Here is a 19383-nt window from a genome sequence, read left to right on the forward strand (position 1 = left end):
TCAGAAACGTGCCGTACTGTGACACACTCCGCCCGCCATTTTGGTGTGATTTTTGAATTTTTACCTCACAGCAAGTTTCTACTGCGTGGAGGCGGGCCCAGTGACGTTGCTCTTCAAGCTCCTGCCGAATTTCGTCAAAAAAATGATAATACCATTTACCAAAACTAGATATATTTAGTTGTGAAGTGGTTCAGTGACATTTTCACACCAATTTTGAACTTTTGTTTGGTGTTTTCTCCATATACTGCCTATTATTTTTGTTCTTTCTTACTATTATTTATTAATTGTATTATTCTTACATTTGAATAAATAAAGTATATATGGATTCTAGACTCCCGATTCTTTAGAATCGGGCTGCCATCTAGTTTAACCAATAAGTAATTCTCCAGAGTAGCATTGCACTTATGCACATTCATCACATACAAACTGAGTTGTCCTGACAGCCCCTAAAGCTGAAAATTAGAAAAACTGGGTAGAATCCAGAATCGGGGAGACAAGTTTTCCTAAGACTTTGTAAGTCGTGTAAAAAAAATAAAATACACAAACACAAAATAACAAATTTGAAGAATTTTTAAACTTCAATTTTCAGTTCATTTATTTTGATTTTCCATTACAACAGGTTTCATTTTTCTCCTCCGTTTTCCAGCTGTTTTATATAACAGCGCTTCACACCATTTTCCTTGAACAGTTATTAAACATACATGAGTTTTCCATATAAAGTTATATTTGTATGTGCAATTTTCCCAGAGTTTTGTTTTAACAAATAAACTTTTCTAAAGTAATGGGTTTCAATATGGAAAAAAAGGGATGTCCAAAAATCTAATTCACACAAATAAGACATGAAAAAATAAGGGATGCTGAAGCACCAGAGGGCTGGCGAAATCATTTTGAGTTTTGATTTAATCCATCGTATAATTCTTGCCTTTTTTTCTGGATTGGCTGCAACAATAAAAGATAAAAAAAAAAAAAGCGTTTATTAACTCGAAACAAACAGTACAGCCATTCTAGTCCTTCTGGAAGGGTGAAAAATGTTGGATGAGTCCGAAGCTAACAAGTCCAAAGTGCTTTTGTCTCAAATTCTACCCTTCATGAAAAATTGTGTGTATGTCCCTTTAAGAAAGTTTATTCTTACTTTTGCGGTTATGTGTTATGTGGTGCGTCCTCTGTTTTTTTTTTCTGCAGGTGTCAATCTGGAGGCCTAGATGTACATGGAGAAGCCACAATACCCTGTCTGAGCTTCTTGGTGGCCAGCTTGTAGTAGGCTGTGCCCTGAATCAGTACAAGACGGGGCTGGTGTTGGTATGAAAGGGCAGAGGGGAGTCTATAAAAGGGTAATATTTGATGTAAAATATTATCCACTTTGTCACCTTTCGTGCCAATTTTATTTTTTCTTACTTAATTGTGTGTATTTTTGGCTAAATTTTGCACCATTTGCATTCTGTAACCCGTTGGTTGCAAAATGAGTTAACTGAGGATCTATCAGTGAGCTCATATTGACGTCCAATGGTTCCAACTCATAATTTTGTCTAAAAATGGCCTTGAGTGGAATAACCATGGGTAACGAGTCACTAAGAAGTGTGCTGGTAGATTACAGGGAGACAGTGTGTCAAAGAGAATGGGTGTCGGTGAGATTCTGGGGAAATCAGAGGAAACAGGAATCAAACAATCTCTGCATTTTAGATATTGGAATATTAAATAAGATCCGCCGCAGTCATTTCCATTCCAAATGTGCGCATTGTGTTCTTCTATATTTACCTCGTAATCGGGATTGGGAACAGGGGGAGGACGTTCTTTGTTGCCTGTATGAGCAAAAATTTTAAAAATCATAGTGTTTACACTCTGTATGTAGAAATTAAAGAGGACCCATCATTTGCCAAAAACATGATTTATTTATTACCCGGTGTAAATGCCGCTGTTCTCCTGAATCTGGCGATGTTTTTCTTATGTTCCTGTCACTCTCCATTCCTGAGATATGGCCCCTTCTTTCCCATTTGTAAATTTAGTCTATTTAATCAAGTGGGCGTGGTCCTCAACTCTTTTTTTGTGGGCATCTTCTTAAGGATCTCGCCCAGTTGTCTAAAAAAAAAACTATAGGGAAAAAAGGGCCCATATCTCAGGAATGGAGAGGCGCAGGAACAAAAGGAAAACGGTGCCGGATTCAGGAAAACAGCGGCATTTACACCAGGTAAAAAAAATACTTGTTTAGGGCAACTGAAAGGTCTTATTTAAATCCAAAGAGATTTACTTTTGTGCCTTATAGGATGGGTACCTTTTTTGCGAGCTCCTTTTGCAAATCCATTTTCTCTGATCTGACCAGGTTTTTTCTTGCAGAACATATACACAAAGACACAAACTCCAATGGTGATCAGGCAATCAGCGATCACAACAGAGGCCACCATGAGAAAGGAGACCTCCGTGCAGGTCTCACATACTGCAACAAAGGAGGACATGACATCAGACGGGCTACATGAACATCACACTGTGCAATGAAAAACGAGGGCAATACTCCGGCCCATTGTTACATGATTAAAAAAATGTTTGAGGTTTTGTAAACATGTTATATCTCAATATTTATACATTACTGATATCTTAGATCTATATGTATAGTTTCCTGTGGGTGAAGCCTTCCTCCCTAAGGTGGTTTGCCACATTGCGCCTGGGAGGAGGTGAGCTGTGAGATCACCTATTGTGGATGGTGGTTGGATCCTGTGTTATCTACTGTATATAGAGGAGTTATCTGTCATTATACAGGAGGAGGAGGAGGTGAGCTGTGACATCACCTATTGTGAATGCTGGATCCTGTGTTATCTACTGTATATAAAGGAGTTATATGTCATTATACAGGAGGAGGAGGAGGTGAGCTGTGATATCACCTATTGTGAATGGTGGATCCCTGTTGTGAATTCTGTTGTCGGGCTCCCTCCTGTGGTCATGAATGGTACTTCAGCTGGTTCTGTCCATGGACTTCCTCTGGTGGGTGTTTCTGAGTTTCCTTCCACAGGTGACTAGGTTAATTCGTTAGCTGCTGCTCTATTTAACTCCACTTAGATCTTTGCTCCATGCCACCTGTCAATGTTCCAGTATTGGTTTAGTTCACTCCTGGATCGTTCTTGTGACCTGTCTTCCCAACAGAAGCTAAGTTCCAGCTTGTATTTCTTTGGTTTGCTATTTTTCTGTCCAGCTTGCAATTTTTATTGTTGTCTTGCTTGCTGGAAGCTCTGGGACGCAGAGGGAGCGCCTCCGCACCGTGAGTCGGTGCAGAGGGTCTTTTTGTAGGTTTTGTGCTGATCGCAAAGTAACCTTTCCTATCCTCAGTCTGTTCAGTAAGTCGGGCCTCACTTTGCTAAATCTATTTCATCTCTGTGTTTGTATTTTCATCTTACTCACAGTCATTATATGTTGGGGGCTGCCTTTTCCTTTTGGGAATTTCTCTGAGGCAAGGTAGGCTTTATTTTTCTATCTTTAGGGCTAGCTAGTTTCTTAGGCTGTGCCGAGTTGCATAGGGAACGTTAGGCGCAATCCACGGCTATTTCTAGTGTGTTTGATAGGATTAGGGATTGCGGTCAGCAGAGTTCCCACGTCCCAGAGCTCGTCCTTTATTATCAGTAACTATCAGGTCATTCCGTGTGCTCTTAACCACCAGGTCCATTATTGTCCTGACCACCAGGTCATAACAGTACAGGTGGCCAAAGTACTAATGCATCTCAATAGAGGGATAAGAGAAGTTCTGAGACCATTTTTTTTTCTTTGCAGTGTGTTTTGTCTCCTTTTTCCCCTTTACCTCTGGGTGGTTCAGGACACTGGTGTAAACATGGACATTCAAGGTCTGTCCTCTTGGATGGATAATCTCACTACAAGAACATTCAAGATTTTGTGGTTCAGAATCCAATGTCTGAGCCTAGGATTCCAATTCTTGATTTGTTTTTTGGTGATAGATCTAAGTTCTTGAATTTCAAAAATAATTGTAAATTATTTCTTGCCTTGAAACCTCGCTCCTCAGGTGACCCTGTTCAACAAGTAAAGATCATTATTTCTTTGTTACGTGGTGACCCTCAAGACTGGGCATTTTCCCTTGCGCCAGGAGATCCGGCATTGCATGATGTTGATGCGTTTTTCCTGGCGCTTGGATTGCTTTATGACGAACCTAATTCAGTGGATCAGGCAGAGAAAATCTTGCTGGCTCTGTGTCAGGGTCAGGATGAAGCGGAGATATATTGTCAGAAGTTTAGAAAGTGGTCTGTGCTCACTCAGTGGAATGAATGTGCCCTGGCAGCAATCTTCAGAAAGGGTCTCTCTGAAGCCCTTAAGGATGTCATGGTGGGGTTTCCCATGCCTGCTGGTTTGAATGAGTCTATGTCCTTGGCCATTCAGATCGACGCTTGCGTGAGCGTAAAGCTGTGCACCATTTGGCGGTACTATCTGAGCATGGGCCTGAGCCTATGCAATGTGATAGGACTTTGACCAGAGCTGAACGGCAAGAACACAGACTTCGGAATGGGCTATGTTTTTACTGTGGTGATTCCACTCATGCTATCTCCGTTTGTCCTAAGCGCACTAAGCGGTTCGCTAGGTCTGCCACCATTGGTATGGCACAGTCTAAATTTCTATTGTCCGTTACTCTGATTTGCTCTTTGTCATCCTATTCTGTTATGGCATTTGTGGATTCAGGCGCTGCCCTGAATTTGATGGACTTGGAGTATGCTAGGCGCTGTGGTTTTTTCTTGGAGCCCTTGCAGTATCCTATTCCATTGAGGGGAATTGATGCTACGCCTTTGGCCAAGAATAAGCCTCAGTACTAGACCCAATTGACCATGTGCATGGCTCCTGCACATCAGGAGGATATCCGCTTTCTGGTGTTACATAATCTGCATGATGTGGTCGTTTTGGGGTTGCCATGGCTACAGGTTCATAATCCAGTATTGGACTGGAAATCTATGTCTGTGTCCAGCTGGGGTTGCCAGGGGGTACATGGTGATGTTCCATTTTTGTCTATTTCGTCATCCACCCCTTCTGAAGTTCCAGAGTTTTTGTCGGATTATCGGGATGTATTTGATGAGCCCAAAGCCAGTGCCCTACCTCCTCATAGGGATTGCGATTGTGCAATTAATTTGATTCCTGGTAGTAAGTTTCCTAAGGGCCGATTGTTCAATTTATCTGTGCCAGAACATGCCACTATGTGGAGTTATATAAAGGAGTCCTTGGAGAAAGGCCATATTCGCCCGTCGTCATCACCGTTAGGAGCAGGGTTCTTTTTTGTGGCCAAGAAGGATGGTTCTTTGAGACCTTGTATTGATTACCACCTTCTTAATAAAATTACAGTCAAATTTTAGTATCCTTTGCTGTTGCTATCTGATTTGTTTGCTCGTATTAAAGGGGCTAGTTGGTTCACCAAGATAGATCTTCGAGGGGCGTATAATCTTGTGCGTATTAAACAAGGCGATGAATGGAAAACAGCATTTAATACGCCCGAGGGCCATTTTGAGTACCTGGTTATGCCATTCGGGCTTTCCAATGCTCCATCAGTATTTCAGTCCTTTATGCATGACATCTTCCGAGAGTACCTGGATAAATTCCTGATTGTGTATTTGGATGATATTTTGGTCTTTTCGGATGATTGGGAGTCTCATGTGAAGCAGGTCAGAATGGTGTTCCAGGTCCTTCGTGCGAATTCCTTGTTTGTGAAGGGGTCAAAGTGTCTCTTTGGAGTTCAGAAGGTTTCATTTTTGGGGTTCATTTTTTCCCCTTCTACTATCGAGATGGACCCTGTTAAAGTCCAGGCCATTTATGATTGGACTCAGCCGACATCTGTGAAGAGCCTGCAGAAGTTCCTGGGCTTTGCTAATTTTTATCGGCGCTTCATCGCTAATTTTTCTACTGTTGCTAAACCATTGACTGATTTGACCAAGAAGGGTGTTGATGTGGTCAATTGGTCTTCTGCAGCTGTAGAGGCTTTTCAGGAATTGAAGCGTCGTTTTCCTTCTGCCCCTGTGTTGTGCCAGCCAGATGTTTCGCTCACGTTTCAGGTTGAGGTTGATGCTTCTGAGATTGGAGCAGGGGCTGTTTTGTCGCAAAGAAGTTCTGATGGCTCGGTGATGAAACCATGTGCTTTCTTTTCTAGAAAGTTTTCGCCTGCTGAGCGTAACTATGATGTTGGTAATCGTGAGTTGTTGGCCATGAAGTGGGCATTCGAGGAGTGGCGTCATTGGCTGGAAGGAGCCAAGCATCGCGTGGTGGTCTTGACAGATCACAAGAATTTGACTTATCTTGAGTCTGCCAAACGGTTGAATCCGAGACAGGCTCGATGGTCGTTATTTTTCTCCCGTTTTGATTTTGTGGTTTCGTACCTTCCGGGCTCTAAGAATGTGAAGGCTGATGCCCTATCAAGGAGTTTTGTGCCTGACTCTCCGGGTGTTCCTGAGCCGGCGGGTATTCTCAAAGAGGGGGTAATTTTGTCTGCCATCTCCCCTGATTTGCGGCGGGTGCTGCAAAAATTTCAGGCTGATAGACCTGACCGTTGCCCAGCGGAGAAACTGTTTGTCCCTGATAGATGGACTAGCAGAGTTATCTCTGAGATTCATAGTTCAGTGTTGGCTGGGCATCCTGGAATCTTTGGTACCAGAGATTTGGTGGCTAGATCCTTCTGGTGGCCGTCTTTGTCACGGGATGTGCGTTCTTTTGTGCAGTCCTGTGGGACTTGTGCTCGGGCTAAGCCCTGCTGTTCTCGTGCCAGTGGGTTGCTTTTGCCCTTGCCGGTCCCGAAGAGGCCCTGGACGCATATTTCTATGGATTTTATTTCGGATCTCCTTGTCTCTCAAAAGATGTCGGTCATTTGGGTGGTTTGTGATTGCTTTTCTAAGATGGTCCATTTGGTACCTTTGTCTAAATTGCCTTCCTCCTCTGATTTGGTGCCATTATTTTTCCAGCATGTGGTTCGTTTACATGGTATCCCGGAGAACATCGTTTCTGACAGAGGTTCCCAGTTTGTTTCGAGGTTTTGGCGATCCTTTTGTGCTAGGATGGGCATTGATTTGTCTTTTTCCTCGGCTTTCCATCCTCAGACAAATGGTCAAACCGAACGAACTAATCAAACTTTGGAAACATATCTGAGATGCTTTGTTTCTGCTGATCAGGATAATTGGGTGTCCTTTTTGCCTTTGGCTGAGTTCGCCCTTAATAATCGGGCCAGCTCGGCTACTTTGGTTTCACCGTTTTTCTGCAATTCTGGTTTCCATCCTCGTTTCTCTTCAGGGCAGGTTGAGTCTTTGGACTGTCCTGGTGTAGATACTGTGGTGGATAGGTTGCAGCAGATTTGGACTCATGTGGTGGACAATTTGACATTGTCCCAGGAGAATGCTCAACGTTTCGCTAACCGCCGGCGCTGTGTGGGTCCCCGACTTCGTGTTGGGGATTTGGTTTGGTTGTCGTCTCGTTATGTTCCTATGAAGGTTTCCTCTCCTAAGTTTAAGCCTCGTTTCATTGGTCCGTATAAGATTTCTGAGGTTATCAATCCTGTGTCATTTCGTTTTGCCCTTCCTGCTTCTTTTGCCATCCATAATGTGTTCCATAGGTCGTTATTGCGGAGATACGTGGCGCCTGTGGTTCCATCCGTTGATCCTCCTGCCCCGGTGTTGGTTGAGGGGGAGTTGGAGTATGTGGTGGAGAAGATTTTGGATTCTCGTGTTTCGAGACGGAAATTCCAGTACCTGGTCAAGTGGAAGGGTTATGGTCAGGAAGATAATTCCTGGGTTTTTGCCTCTGATGTTCATGCTGCCGATCTGGTTCGTGCCTTTCATTTGGCTCATCCTGGTCGGCCTGGGGGCTCTGGTGAGGGTTCGGTGACCCCTCCTCAAGGGGGGGGTACTGTTGTGAATTCTGTTGTCGGGCTCCCTCCTGTGGTCATGAATGGTACTTCGGCTGGTTCTGTCCATGGACTTCCTCTGGTGAGTGTTTCTGAGTTTCCTTCCACAGGTGACGAGGTTAATTCGTTAGCTGCTGCTCTATTTAACTCCACTTAGATCTTTTCTCCATGCCACCTGTCAATGTTCCAGTATTGGTTTAGTTCACTCCTGGATCGTTCTTGTGACCTGTCTTCCCAACAGAAGCTAAGTTCCAGCTTGTATTTCTTTGGTTTGCTATTTTTCTGTCCAGCTTGCAATTTTTATTGTTGTCTTGCTTGCTGGAAGCTCTGGGACGCAGAGGGAGCGCCTCCGCACCGTGAGTCGGTGCGGAGGGTCTTTTTGCGCCCTCTGCGTGGTTTTTTTGTAGGTTTTGTGCTGATCGCAAAGTAACCTTTCCTATCCTCGGTCTGTTCAGTAAGTCGGGCCTCACTTTGCTAAATCTATTTCATCTCTGTGTTTGTATTTTCATCTTACTCACAGTCATTATATGTGGGGGGCTGCCTTTTCCTTTGGGGAATTTCTCTGAGGCAAGGTAGGCTTTATTTTTCTCTCTTCAGGGCTAGCTAGTTTCTTAGGCTGTGCCGAGTTGCATAGGGAGCATTAGGCGCAATCCACGGCTATTTCTAGTGTGTTTGATAGGATTAGGGATTGCGGTCAGCAGAGTTCCCATGTCCCAGAGCTCGTCCTTTATTATCAATAAATATCAGGTCATTCCGTGTGCTCTTAACCACCAGGTCCATTATTGTCCTGACCACCAGGTCATAACAGATCCCGTGTTATCTACTGTATATAGAGGTGTTATCAGCCATTGTACAGGAGGAGGAGGTGAGCTGTGACATCTATTGTGAATGGTGGATCCTGTGTTATCTAAAGTATATAGAGGTGTTATCAGTCATTGTACATGAGGAGGAGGTGAGCTGTGACATCACCTATTGTGAATGGTGGATCCTGTGTTATCTACTGTGTATAGAGGTGTTATCAGTCATTGTACAGGAGGAGGAGGTGAGCTGTGACATCACCTATTGTGACTGGTGGATCCTGTGTTATCTACTGTGTATAGAGGTGTTATCAGCCATTGTACAGGAGGAGGAGGTGAGCTGTGACATCTATTGTGAATGGTGGGTCCTGTGTTATCTAAAGTATATAGAGGTGTTATCAGTCATTGTACATGAGGAGGAGGTGAACTGTGACATCACCTATTGTGAATGGTGAATCCTGTGTTATCTACTGTATATAGAGGTGTTATCAGTCATTGTACATGAGGAGGAGGTGAGCTGTGACATCACCTATTGTGAATGGTGGATCCTGTGTTATCTACTGTATATAGAGGTGTTATCAGTCATTATACAGGAGGAGGAGGTGAGCTGTGACATCACCTATTGTGAATGGTGTATCCTGTGTTATCTGCTGTATATAGAGGTGTTATCAGTCATTATAGAGGAGGAGGAGGTGAGCTGTGACATCACCTATTGTGGATGATGGATTCTGTGTTATCTAATGTCTGTATAGATATATGTATATTTACAGTATATGGATTACCTGAATATACAAATCGCAATCTTTACTATAATACTATGTGGTAAATCTTTGTGCATCTTTTCGTGCTTACCGTATGCATGTAGATAGAGGAAGTCATTGCTGCACTTGTATATCCCATTTTTATCTGAAGAATAATTTTCCAGGATTTTCTGGTGTTGATTATCTTTGAAATGTTGACCACTGGGACAGGTAATTGTCACTGTAAGTCCTGTGATATCCACCTGGAAATTGTGATCTGACGTAACACACAGAAAAGTGTTAAATTTACAAACAGAACTGAATTCCTGCTCCCGGAGTAATTACCATAGTGATATGCTGCAAACTTCTATAATCTGATTAACATGTTACAATAATTTATACAGAGGAGCTTCATTAATTAGCCTCGGCTCATTGTATCCCAGGTCTGCACGATTGGCAATGGATTTGTAATATTTGCTAGGTAAGTTTTTCTTCCTTATGCTGCGGCTTGGTTGGCTTGCGTTACATAAATATTTTCTGACAAAATATCGACACAAGCCATTAATAAATCCGTAATATTTTATGATTCCTTTTTTTTTTCCTAGACGCTTTTAAAACCTGTCACACAAAGGTGGGAATTTGTCAGGGTCTGGCCTCCAGTTTTCTTGGCGTAAAAAAAAGTTGCAAATTTTGGTAAACGCCAAAAAAAATAAAAAATTGGGGGGAAGGGGCATTTTTACTGTTTTTCACAAAACACTGAGTAAATGATACCACAAATCAAAGCTCGTGTAAATGTCATTTTCTAGCTCAGAAGCCGGCAAAGATGCGCCAAATTCAAGAGGCATGAACCTGTTAAAAAATGTGACACATTTTAATAGATCATGGGATACACCGGAGCATAAAATTTCCCCCCAAAGTGTTTAAAACCTATATCTGGCACATCCCTGTAAACGTTAAGTCCTGGCAAATTTTGCAGCACAAATTGTTCCTTCCATCCCAACAACGCCCGCTCCGGGTAATGCAGGTACTTCCATTTCCATCGGTATCTACAGCGTGGGCCATGTATATGGAAAAACCTAAATAAAATGGGAATAGTTGGTGATATCAACTTCCTGTTTGTGGCACATTGGTATACGGGAGGGGGAAAACTTTTCAAGATGGGTGGTGACCATGGCGGCCATTTTGAAGTCGGCCATTTTGGATTGCATCTTTATAAATGGCCCACCCAGGTGTATTAAAATAAATGGCCCACCCTGTACCATAATTCTGCTTAGACCTGAGGCCAAAACAGCTGCTGTCAGTGATTACTTGACGTGAGTGGGGTGGGGGAAGCAACATGGGAATAAAGGGGAGCAGTTTTGCTCTGCGTCGTCGAGAAGCCATAAAAGAACATGACCTACGTGACTTCTAAGCATACAGTGCTGGGGTTCACGTCTTAGAACAAAGGTAAATTTCTATATTTTTTACTTACGAGTCAATCGATAAATGATTTTGTCTTGCTGGACAACCACTATTTGGATTCTGTTCAGAGGAATCCATGGGTGAAGGCATGAAAACTCCAGAAACCATGGGGCAACCATTCTCTTGAATTGTGCAAATGGCCCCCGGTAGAAGGAGATGCTTCCTGGACTCTAAGATGGGTTAGCAAATCTCCCGGAAACTACCTAAATTTCCCAAAACCTTCCAAAAAGCAGGTTTTGTGGGTCTAGAAAAGCACCCAAATTCAGGGAGCATTCACACCACGGAGAGAGGACTTGATTGAGAAAAAGGAGGCACAGGGAGCTTTGAGCTCTGAGACGTCAGCCCAAAAAGGTTGGCAACAAAATGTGCAATTGGTGGAGAAAGGTTGAACTTGATGGACCCAGGTCTTTTTTTCAGCCTACAGTACGTAGCTATGTAACTATTCCAACCTGCTTGAGTGCACTGGCTCTTTAGGTTTGTGTACTTCAGCACGGCACTGAATCAGGAGATATTTTTCCCTAGAATAAGTACGGTCACTGGATTTACCTTCATATTAAATTGGTGGCGTAATGAGGTACAGTAGATACCCTTCAATTTCTACCAGTGCCAGCCTTGACCAACGCAAAGCTTTCACCAAGATGTTTTTTTTAGCAGTGGCACAATCCCTTTGACATGGGCACAAGTATAATAGAGATAATTAAAGAAGCACCATAGGGGGTGAATTTTGAGATTTTTTATAATGACCGGCATTAGGAGTTACAAGAGATCAATAGATATTAAAATGCATTCTTTAAAAAAAAAAAAACATCATGGACATGTAATGATCATGTTCAGCCAAGTAACGTTGGGTGCAGAAACGTGAACCACATTTACAGTGAGGGAAAAAAAGTATTTAGTCAGCCACCAATTGTGCAAGTTCTCCCACTTAGAAAGCTGAGAGAGGCCTGTAATTGGCATCATAGGGAGACCACAACTATGAGAGTCAAAATGAGAAAACAAATCCAGAAAATCACCTTGTCTGATTTGTCACTATTTTTTTTGCAAATTATGGTGGAAAATAAGTATTTGGTCACCTAAAAACATGCAAGATTTCTGGCTCTCACAGACCTGTAAGGCTTCTTTCACTTCCGTTTTTACAATCTGCACAGGATCCGTCAAAATGTCGAAATGACGGATCCTGTGCAGATTGTAAAAAACAGGTGCACTGGGCCCGTTTTTCTGACGGACCCGTCTAGGCTATGTGCACCTGTTGTGTATGCGTCTTCGCAGCGGTTTTCCACTGCATAAACACATACACAACAAAACCCAGGTTAAAAATATTTTAAAAAATTAAAGAAAAAATCACAATATTCTCACCTTCCGACATCCCGCACAGCGTTACCGATGCTCCCGGCAGCTAGCGTTTCCAGTAATGCCTTGCGTGCAATGACCTCTGATGACGTGCGGTCTCGCGAGACCACGGCATCATCGGGTCATTTCGCAATGCATCGGTAACGCTGGGCGGAATGCCGGAAGGTAAGAATATTGTGATTTTTTTATATATTTATTTTTTTAACATTATATCTTGTTACTATTGATGCTGCATAGTCAGCATCAATAGTAAAAAGAGAGAGCGAGCGAGAGATAATTTCCCGGACTGGAAATTCTTCTAGGCATGCTCAGTTTCAAAAGACGGAACGCGTTGCTGGATTCCTGCTTTTGACAGTCAGCGACGGATCCTGCGTCCATAGGCTTCCATTATAGCCAACTACGGACAGCGCAGGACCCGTCACTGAACGATTTTCCGACACGCAGAAAAAAACGTTCCTCTGAATGTTTTCTCCGCGCCGACGGACAGCGATTTTCCGACGGATCCAGTGCACGACGGATGAAACGGATGGCCATCCCTCACAATCCGTCGCTAATAAAAGTCTATGGGAAAAAAACAGGATCCAGCAGAAAAATTTGCTGGATCCTGTATTTTCAAAAATCGACGGATTTCGACGGGAGCTAAAAGACGGAGGTGTGAAAGAGGCCTAACTTCTTCTTCTTTAAGAGGCTCTCTGTCCTCCACTCTTTACCTGTAGTAATGGCACCTGTTTGAACTTATCAGTACAAAAGACGCCTGTCCACAATTGGTGGCTGACTAAATACTTTTTTCCCCACTGTATGTAGCACTGGCATCCAGCATGCTGCCCATCTACCCGGCAGGGACGCCAACTCACTCACTACTGCGGCCCCTGTCCTGCACTTCCTTTTCCTTCCTCGTCAGCTGCTGCCCATGGTGCAGGCACTGTGCTTAGGGTGCGCTCTCCTTCCTTCTTAAAAGGGCCGCATGCGCCGTCCTAAAGTGTCCCCAGCCAATAGCTGGGAAACACTTATTATTTAAGGCACCTCCACCTACATGGAGGTGCCTGTGCAATGTTGTTAGTCTGTTCCCAAACACGCTTGCAAGTTCTCAGGTCCCTGTCCACCAGTATTTTTCCGTTCCTAACCTCCTTGCTAGAACTTGCCTTGTCAGTCTGTATAACAGCCGAACCTGCCTGCACCTACCGTATCAGTCTGTATAACAGCCGGATCTACCTGCACCTTCTGTGCCAGTCTGTATAACAGCCAAATCTACCTGCACCTTCTGTGCCAGTCTGTATAACAGCCGGACTTGCCTGCACATGCCATGCCAGTATGTATATCAGCTGGACCACTACGCACCTGCCAGGGCCTGCCTGCATCAGCTGTCCTTTCCCTCAGGGCCATTCCAGCTGCCAGTCCCTTGGGGGTCAGCTGCTGTGCGTCCATGGTCTGTCCTGGAGTGGCACCTGGTGTCCATCTAGAGCCAAGTCTAACCTCACCATCAGGGGCTCTAGTGAAGAGTCAGGCACTTACCTAGTCACGTCCCTTCATGGCACTCCCATTACAATTTACACGGCAAATCTACCCATCAGTCCTCCTGCGCTCCTTGCAAGGGCAGATGCATGCTGTATGGAGGCCCACAATAAATGATAAGGTCCTCGTACAGACGGCAGCACATACCGCTGACACAAGGACCGACGATGATTATATAGTAGATGGATCATGAGCATCTTACCTGCAATAGTATCGTCGGCCGAAAAGTGATCTGAAACACAAATGAACACATTCTGTCACATAATAATATATGAGTGAACGCTTATCCCATCTGAGCCCACATCTTAATAAATGATCCAAAAAGTAATGCAATATCTGATAATTGTCAGATCAGCTGTGAAATATTCCCTACGTCTTCTAAAAAATAAAGATTATTTTCCAAGTTATATACGGAAAAGCAAAATAAAGAGTTGGACAAAATATTTTGGTGTAAATGTTTCAAACTTTTTCCGTAACGTTTATCCATTATTACTTCTATTTATGTTCCATTTTTGCTGGTGGAATGTTCGCATTCAATAAGATCATTTTGGGATCACATTTTAAACTTTTTCAATTTCAATATATAGACAGATTATTATTTCTTATTATTATCCTTTTTTTTATTATTTATAATTCTACCTTGACACAGATTGGAGAAAACTTATTGGATCAGGAGGCTCATTTCAGTCTCTTATAGGGAGAAGAAGACAATTATCGTCCTTCTAACGGATTTTTAGATGGATCGACCTTGGCACTATCTAAGCACCGTTCGATTATACAGAAGTCGATCAGCCTCTTTACACAGACTGACGGACATTTGTGCAAATGGTTAATATGATCGCTCTATCCCCATACGGTATTATGTTTTCGGCAGCACATTTTTGCTTACAAAGGATGATGTGCTGCCGATAAATATGAAGTTTATGCTGGCATAAACAATCTGAACTCCTGACCATCAAGCTTTTTTTTTTTTGCTCATCCGGTGATCACGGACAAGTTTACGTGTCGATTATTATTATCGGCTCGTCTAAGTGGGATTTTAGAATGTTCAATAGTTTACAATTAAATCCTTTGGTTTTAAGAGGAGCCGTCATCTCTTCCTCTCTCCTTTAAAAAAAAAAACCATGAATACTCTCATTACTATTGGGGAGTCAGAAGAAATCGCTGTTGACAGTGTCGGACTGGAGGGCGAAGGACCCACCAGTACCATTAACACTGGGAGCCCACTGTTCATCTACATGCAAATTTTAGATTATCCTCATTCGCAAATATACCAATATACCTATTCTTCTCTAGAATAATAGACTGCGTAGTTCGTTGAATGAGAAGATGCCAACTTTATTTATATATGGTGAATCAAGAATATTGTGACAACTCCGGCAAAGAGGCCTACCAGGTCATTTACCTGTTGGCCTGTGGGCCAGTCCTAGCCTGACTGTTGGCTAAATCTCTTGTACATGGGCGCCTTAAGAAAAGAACACCTACATCTTGATGTAGTTTGTTTATTTGATATATTGTGAAAGCAAAAGCTTCTTTAATGGGGTTTCCCATATATGAACATCCCATATATATGCCCTAGAGGTGTATGAAGATTTCAGCTTCCAGTAACCCTGTTTTCCAAATTACCAAATGTCCACTGAAGTTCATAAAGAAGTGGTGATTCTTCCGCGCGACTATCTCCTTTAAAGTTCATGGGAGTTGCAGAAAAATGTAATTCTTATGTGGTATATCCTGATGAAGGAGTTCTTTGAAACTCAAAAACGCGTTGAATAAAGACCACTTTTAATAATACCTTTGGACTAAAATGATTCAGCAATGCAAAATTTGACCACGTTCTCCTATATAGAAACATTGAAGCAAGACGTGCCTGTCCAAACCAAGAGGGTTAATAAAATTGTCATAAAGTCACACATACAAACATAGGCTTCTTAATGAAATATTTGGGTGAAAATAAGTCAGTAAATTAGTATAGAGCGAATTCCCACCTCTACGTACTCCTCAACCCCTTACATGAAGTTTCAGGTTTCTCAGAAGAGAAGGGGAAGTAATTCCAAGAAACCTGACTATGATCATACTGGCAGTTGTGGTAAACTGGGAAATCTAGAAGATAGAAAAATCACTCAAAGATGTAGCCGATGAGCTTTATGGTATTTTAAGCTTTCTCTGAAAAGTGTTTTCCTCCTTTGATCCATTGAGTAAAAAAAAACAAAAAAACGAGGCACTAGAAAGCATTCATAGTTTTTGGCCTTGGAGATATAAAGGAGCTGTGGACACAAATGATAGCACATTCTTAGTGGAGACCATTGTTTTTAAGTTTTTGTCAAAGAGTTGTGTTAAACATTTTGTCTTTTGGGGGATCTGGGTACGGAGACCCCAACAATCTCTAAAACAAAGGGACAGAAGCACTTAAAGGGAACTTGTCACCTGAATTTGGCGGGACCGGTTTTCGGTCATATGGGCGGAGTTTTCTGGTGTTTGATTCACCCTTTCCTTACCCGCTGGCTGCATGCTGGCCGCAATAATGGACTGAAGTTCATTTTCTGTCCTCCGTAGTACACTCCTGCGCAAGGTAATCTTGCCTTGCGCACACGCAGTATGCTTTGCCCAACTGCGGGCAAAACCGAAAAGCATTAGTGTGCATGTGCCGGCGCACTATGTCCCGAAACACAGCTAAATACTTCCGGGACATAGTGCGCTGGCGCATGCGCACTAATGCTTTTTGGCTTTCCCCGCAGTTGGGCAAAGCACACTGCGCGTGCGCAAGGCAACATTGCCTTGCGCAGGCGTGTACTATGGAAGACAGAGAATGAACTTCAATCCAATATTGCGGCCAGCATGCAGCCAGCGGGTAAGGAAAGGGTGAATCAAACACCCGAAAACTCCGCCCATATGACCGAAAACCGATCCCGCCAAATTCAGGTGACAGGTTCCCTTTAAAGTTAGGTCTATACATGTCTCATGCAACAAAGAAGCTTGGACAAGTCTTGTGGCTGAAAAACAACTTGCCTCAACTTTTTTTTCGAGCTGTGATTTCAATGTGAGTCAACAGTAACTTTTTTCCCTAATTTCCACTATCATATCCCCTCTGTGGAATAATTCCCACTCTTGTCCTTCAAGTGCATGAGAACACGTTGGGCACCCATGACCCTGTCACCAGGTGTCCTTCCATGGACCATTCTTAGTAGCTATTAACCATACAAGGAACATCCCAAAAAACCTGTTTAAAATAAGTTTATCCTTCCATATATGTATTTAATATTTGACCGTAGACATATCCTATAGAGTTATATAAAAAAAGTTTATCAGCAGTTTAGGAAGATGAATTTTCTTTTTGTCGCAGTAAATTTTGTCATCTTATTGTTTTGCGAATTTGTCTTATTGCTTAGAAAAGAAAAAAAAAAACAAAGTTACAAAAAATGAACATTAAAGAAAGAAACATACAAGAAGAACATGATATAAAATGACAAAGAACCCGTTCACATATATAACATGGTTCTTGTACTTTTATATTATGTTCTTCTTGTATATTTCTTTCTCTAATCTTCTTTTTTTTTTACTTTGTTTTATGTTTTTCCAAGTGATCAAACAAGTTCACGAAGCAATAAGACAAAAAAGTATATAATATTGTTTTGTTTGTTTTTTTAAACAGCTAATTAGAAATTTAAGTCATACTAAAAATCCAATAGTTAATAGTTAGAAAACATTTTTATTTTGCAGGTTATTTATTTAATTTGTATATTAGACATTAAAAAAGAGACATTAAAATCAAAACGAGCAAATTGTGACAAAACCAAAATTGAGGTCTGGAAATTGCTAGTTTCCTGGATAATATGGATCAGGTGCAATAAAGTAATAAAACTGGCCTAAGAAATGTACTTATAAATTAATGGACTTATTTACGGGTTGTATATTTTTTAATCTTTTTATTTACAAAAATATCATTGTATTTTAATAAAGAAAAAGGGAAACTTTTTTTTTCTTAAGTTTCTTAACTTCTTACGTTAATTTCAGCTTCTGGCAAAGAAAAAAAAATAGTAATGGCAACACAGGTCTTAACTAGTCAAGAATTGTGAAAGGTAAAAACATATATATATTACCAAATGTTATGTGTTAGAACATATTATTAAGAGATACAACCTGCCCATAGATCAAGCTGAACAAATATGCAGCCTGTCGCAAGTACCACTACATTTTTACTGCAGCCTTTACGGCACACATCTGTGATTGAGATATATACTTTTTATTCTTTAAATATATTGTATTTCTTATTTTTTTCTGCTATATTTGAATGACGTTTTAGGACTCATCTGTTTACTCACCAACACAAAGTCCAACCAACAGCAAAGAAAGTATGACCCTCGGACTCATCGTATACAACTTTTTGTTTCGAACAGTGATGTGAATTGATCCAGTATTCCTTACGGCCAGCTATTTTTCTATTTTCCTTGCGTATTTTCTTCTTTTCACATTTCTCTACTTTCTGTTTGCTGAACTGAATCTCTTTGATGTGTCAATCTCCTTGTCTTTGGGCTTCCTGTCTCTCGGAGGGGCATTGCTTCTCCTCCCCTCTTCTAGATCACTCTACCACCCCTATCTACACAATTCGCATTACGAACACTTCACCTGCACTTCTCATATACGCGCAATACTAAAACCCACAGTTACAACCACATAGATTTTCCGATGCCATTTTTTAAAAATAGGTCTTTCCGGAATCAAAAAGCAACAAACGCTGCATAAGCAGGCCCTCCGAAAAACTCACCACCAATTACTAAGCCATAGATTTTCGTAGCATTCTTTTATTTACTGCCTCCCAATTGAGATTGATTTACTTTAAAGAGGTTAACCAATTTCTGCAAAAGAAAGAAAAAAACAACAGCGAATAAGGAAACACAAAATAAACACTACTCACATATTCAAACACCCTGAAGATCCAATGCACACACTCCGGAGGTCCACCCGGTCTTTGTTTGCAAGCAGTCAACATGTGACGACAGCCTAGAACTGATAAAGAGATTTCACTAGGCTAAAATCCTTGTGATTTATCATTATCCTTTTGGTTAGCAATTAAAAGTGATCATCAGCTGATACCTGTATGTGGCACCCCAGGAGTCCGGTTGCCACATTGACATTGCCTCCCTCACAGGAAGTAATGTCATGCCTGGAAGCAAGGAGGGGTTCCCTTACCAGGTGTCAGTAGGAGAGAAGTAGAGCAGAACCTGAGGAGTGGAGCTGTGATTAAACTCGCCCCAGAGCTGAGTGCTAGGGACCTGATACCAGAGTCCGTGTTTGCGTGGGTACTGAAGTCCAGGCAGCTATATCCAGAGGGCAGGGGACTGCAGGTCTCCTGGTCCGATCTAATACCCAGTGGCACAGCAGCATACCAGAACCTGGAGCCGACACAAAGGAGCAGCACCTGTGATAGGCTCGAGCTGCCTGCCATGCGGGCAACAGTTTGTTTTTAAAAACAGAGAGACAGCAGCAGGAGGGTTTGCTGTTAGGCAGCAAGAAAAAAGGGAGGACAGCGCAGAAGGAAGGCCTCTGTACCGACCTGGCCAGTTGTATCCAAAATTGCTTCCATGCTGCCCGGCTCTCCATCACGATCTGTTACCAGTGCCACGATCTGTTACCAGTGCCCCGCTCTGTACTATCAACCATAAAGTAA

General features: G+C 42.2%; 1 protein-coding gene across 1 annotated transcript; it reads right to left on the bottom strand.

The window, feature by feature from the left end:
* Positions 1-552: 552 nt before the first annotated feature.
* CD3E (CD3 epsilon subunit of T-cell receptor complex) lies at positions 553-18303 on the bottom strand. The gene is made up of 6 exons (XM_069741307.1): positions 18038-18303; positions 13921-13950; positions 9508-9672; positions 2270-2431; positions 1756-1799; positions 553-939 (listed from the first exon to the last, which is right to left on the bottom strand). Exons 1-6 carry the CDS (start codon positions 18084-18086, stop codon positions 883-885), a joined length of 507 nt encoding a protein of 168 aa, XP_069597408.1. The 5' UTR covers positions 18087-18303; the 3' UTR covers positions 553-882.
* Between the last annotated feature and the right edge of the window lie 1080 nt (positions 18304-19383).

This window comes from Ranitomeya imitator, chromosome 10 (assembly GCF_032444005.1).
Source record: "Ranitomeya imitator isolate aRanImi1 chromosome 10, aRanImi1.pri, whole genome shotgun sequence".
NCBI classification, from domain to species: Eukaryota; Metazoa; Chordata; class Amphibia; order Anura; family Dendrobatidae; genus Ranitomeya; species Ranitomeya imitator.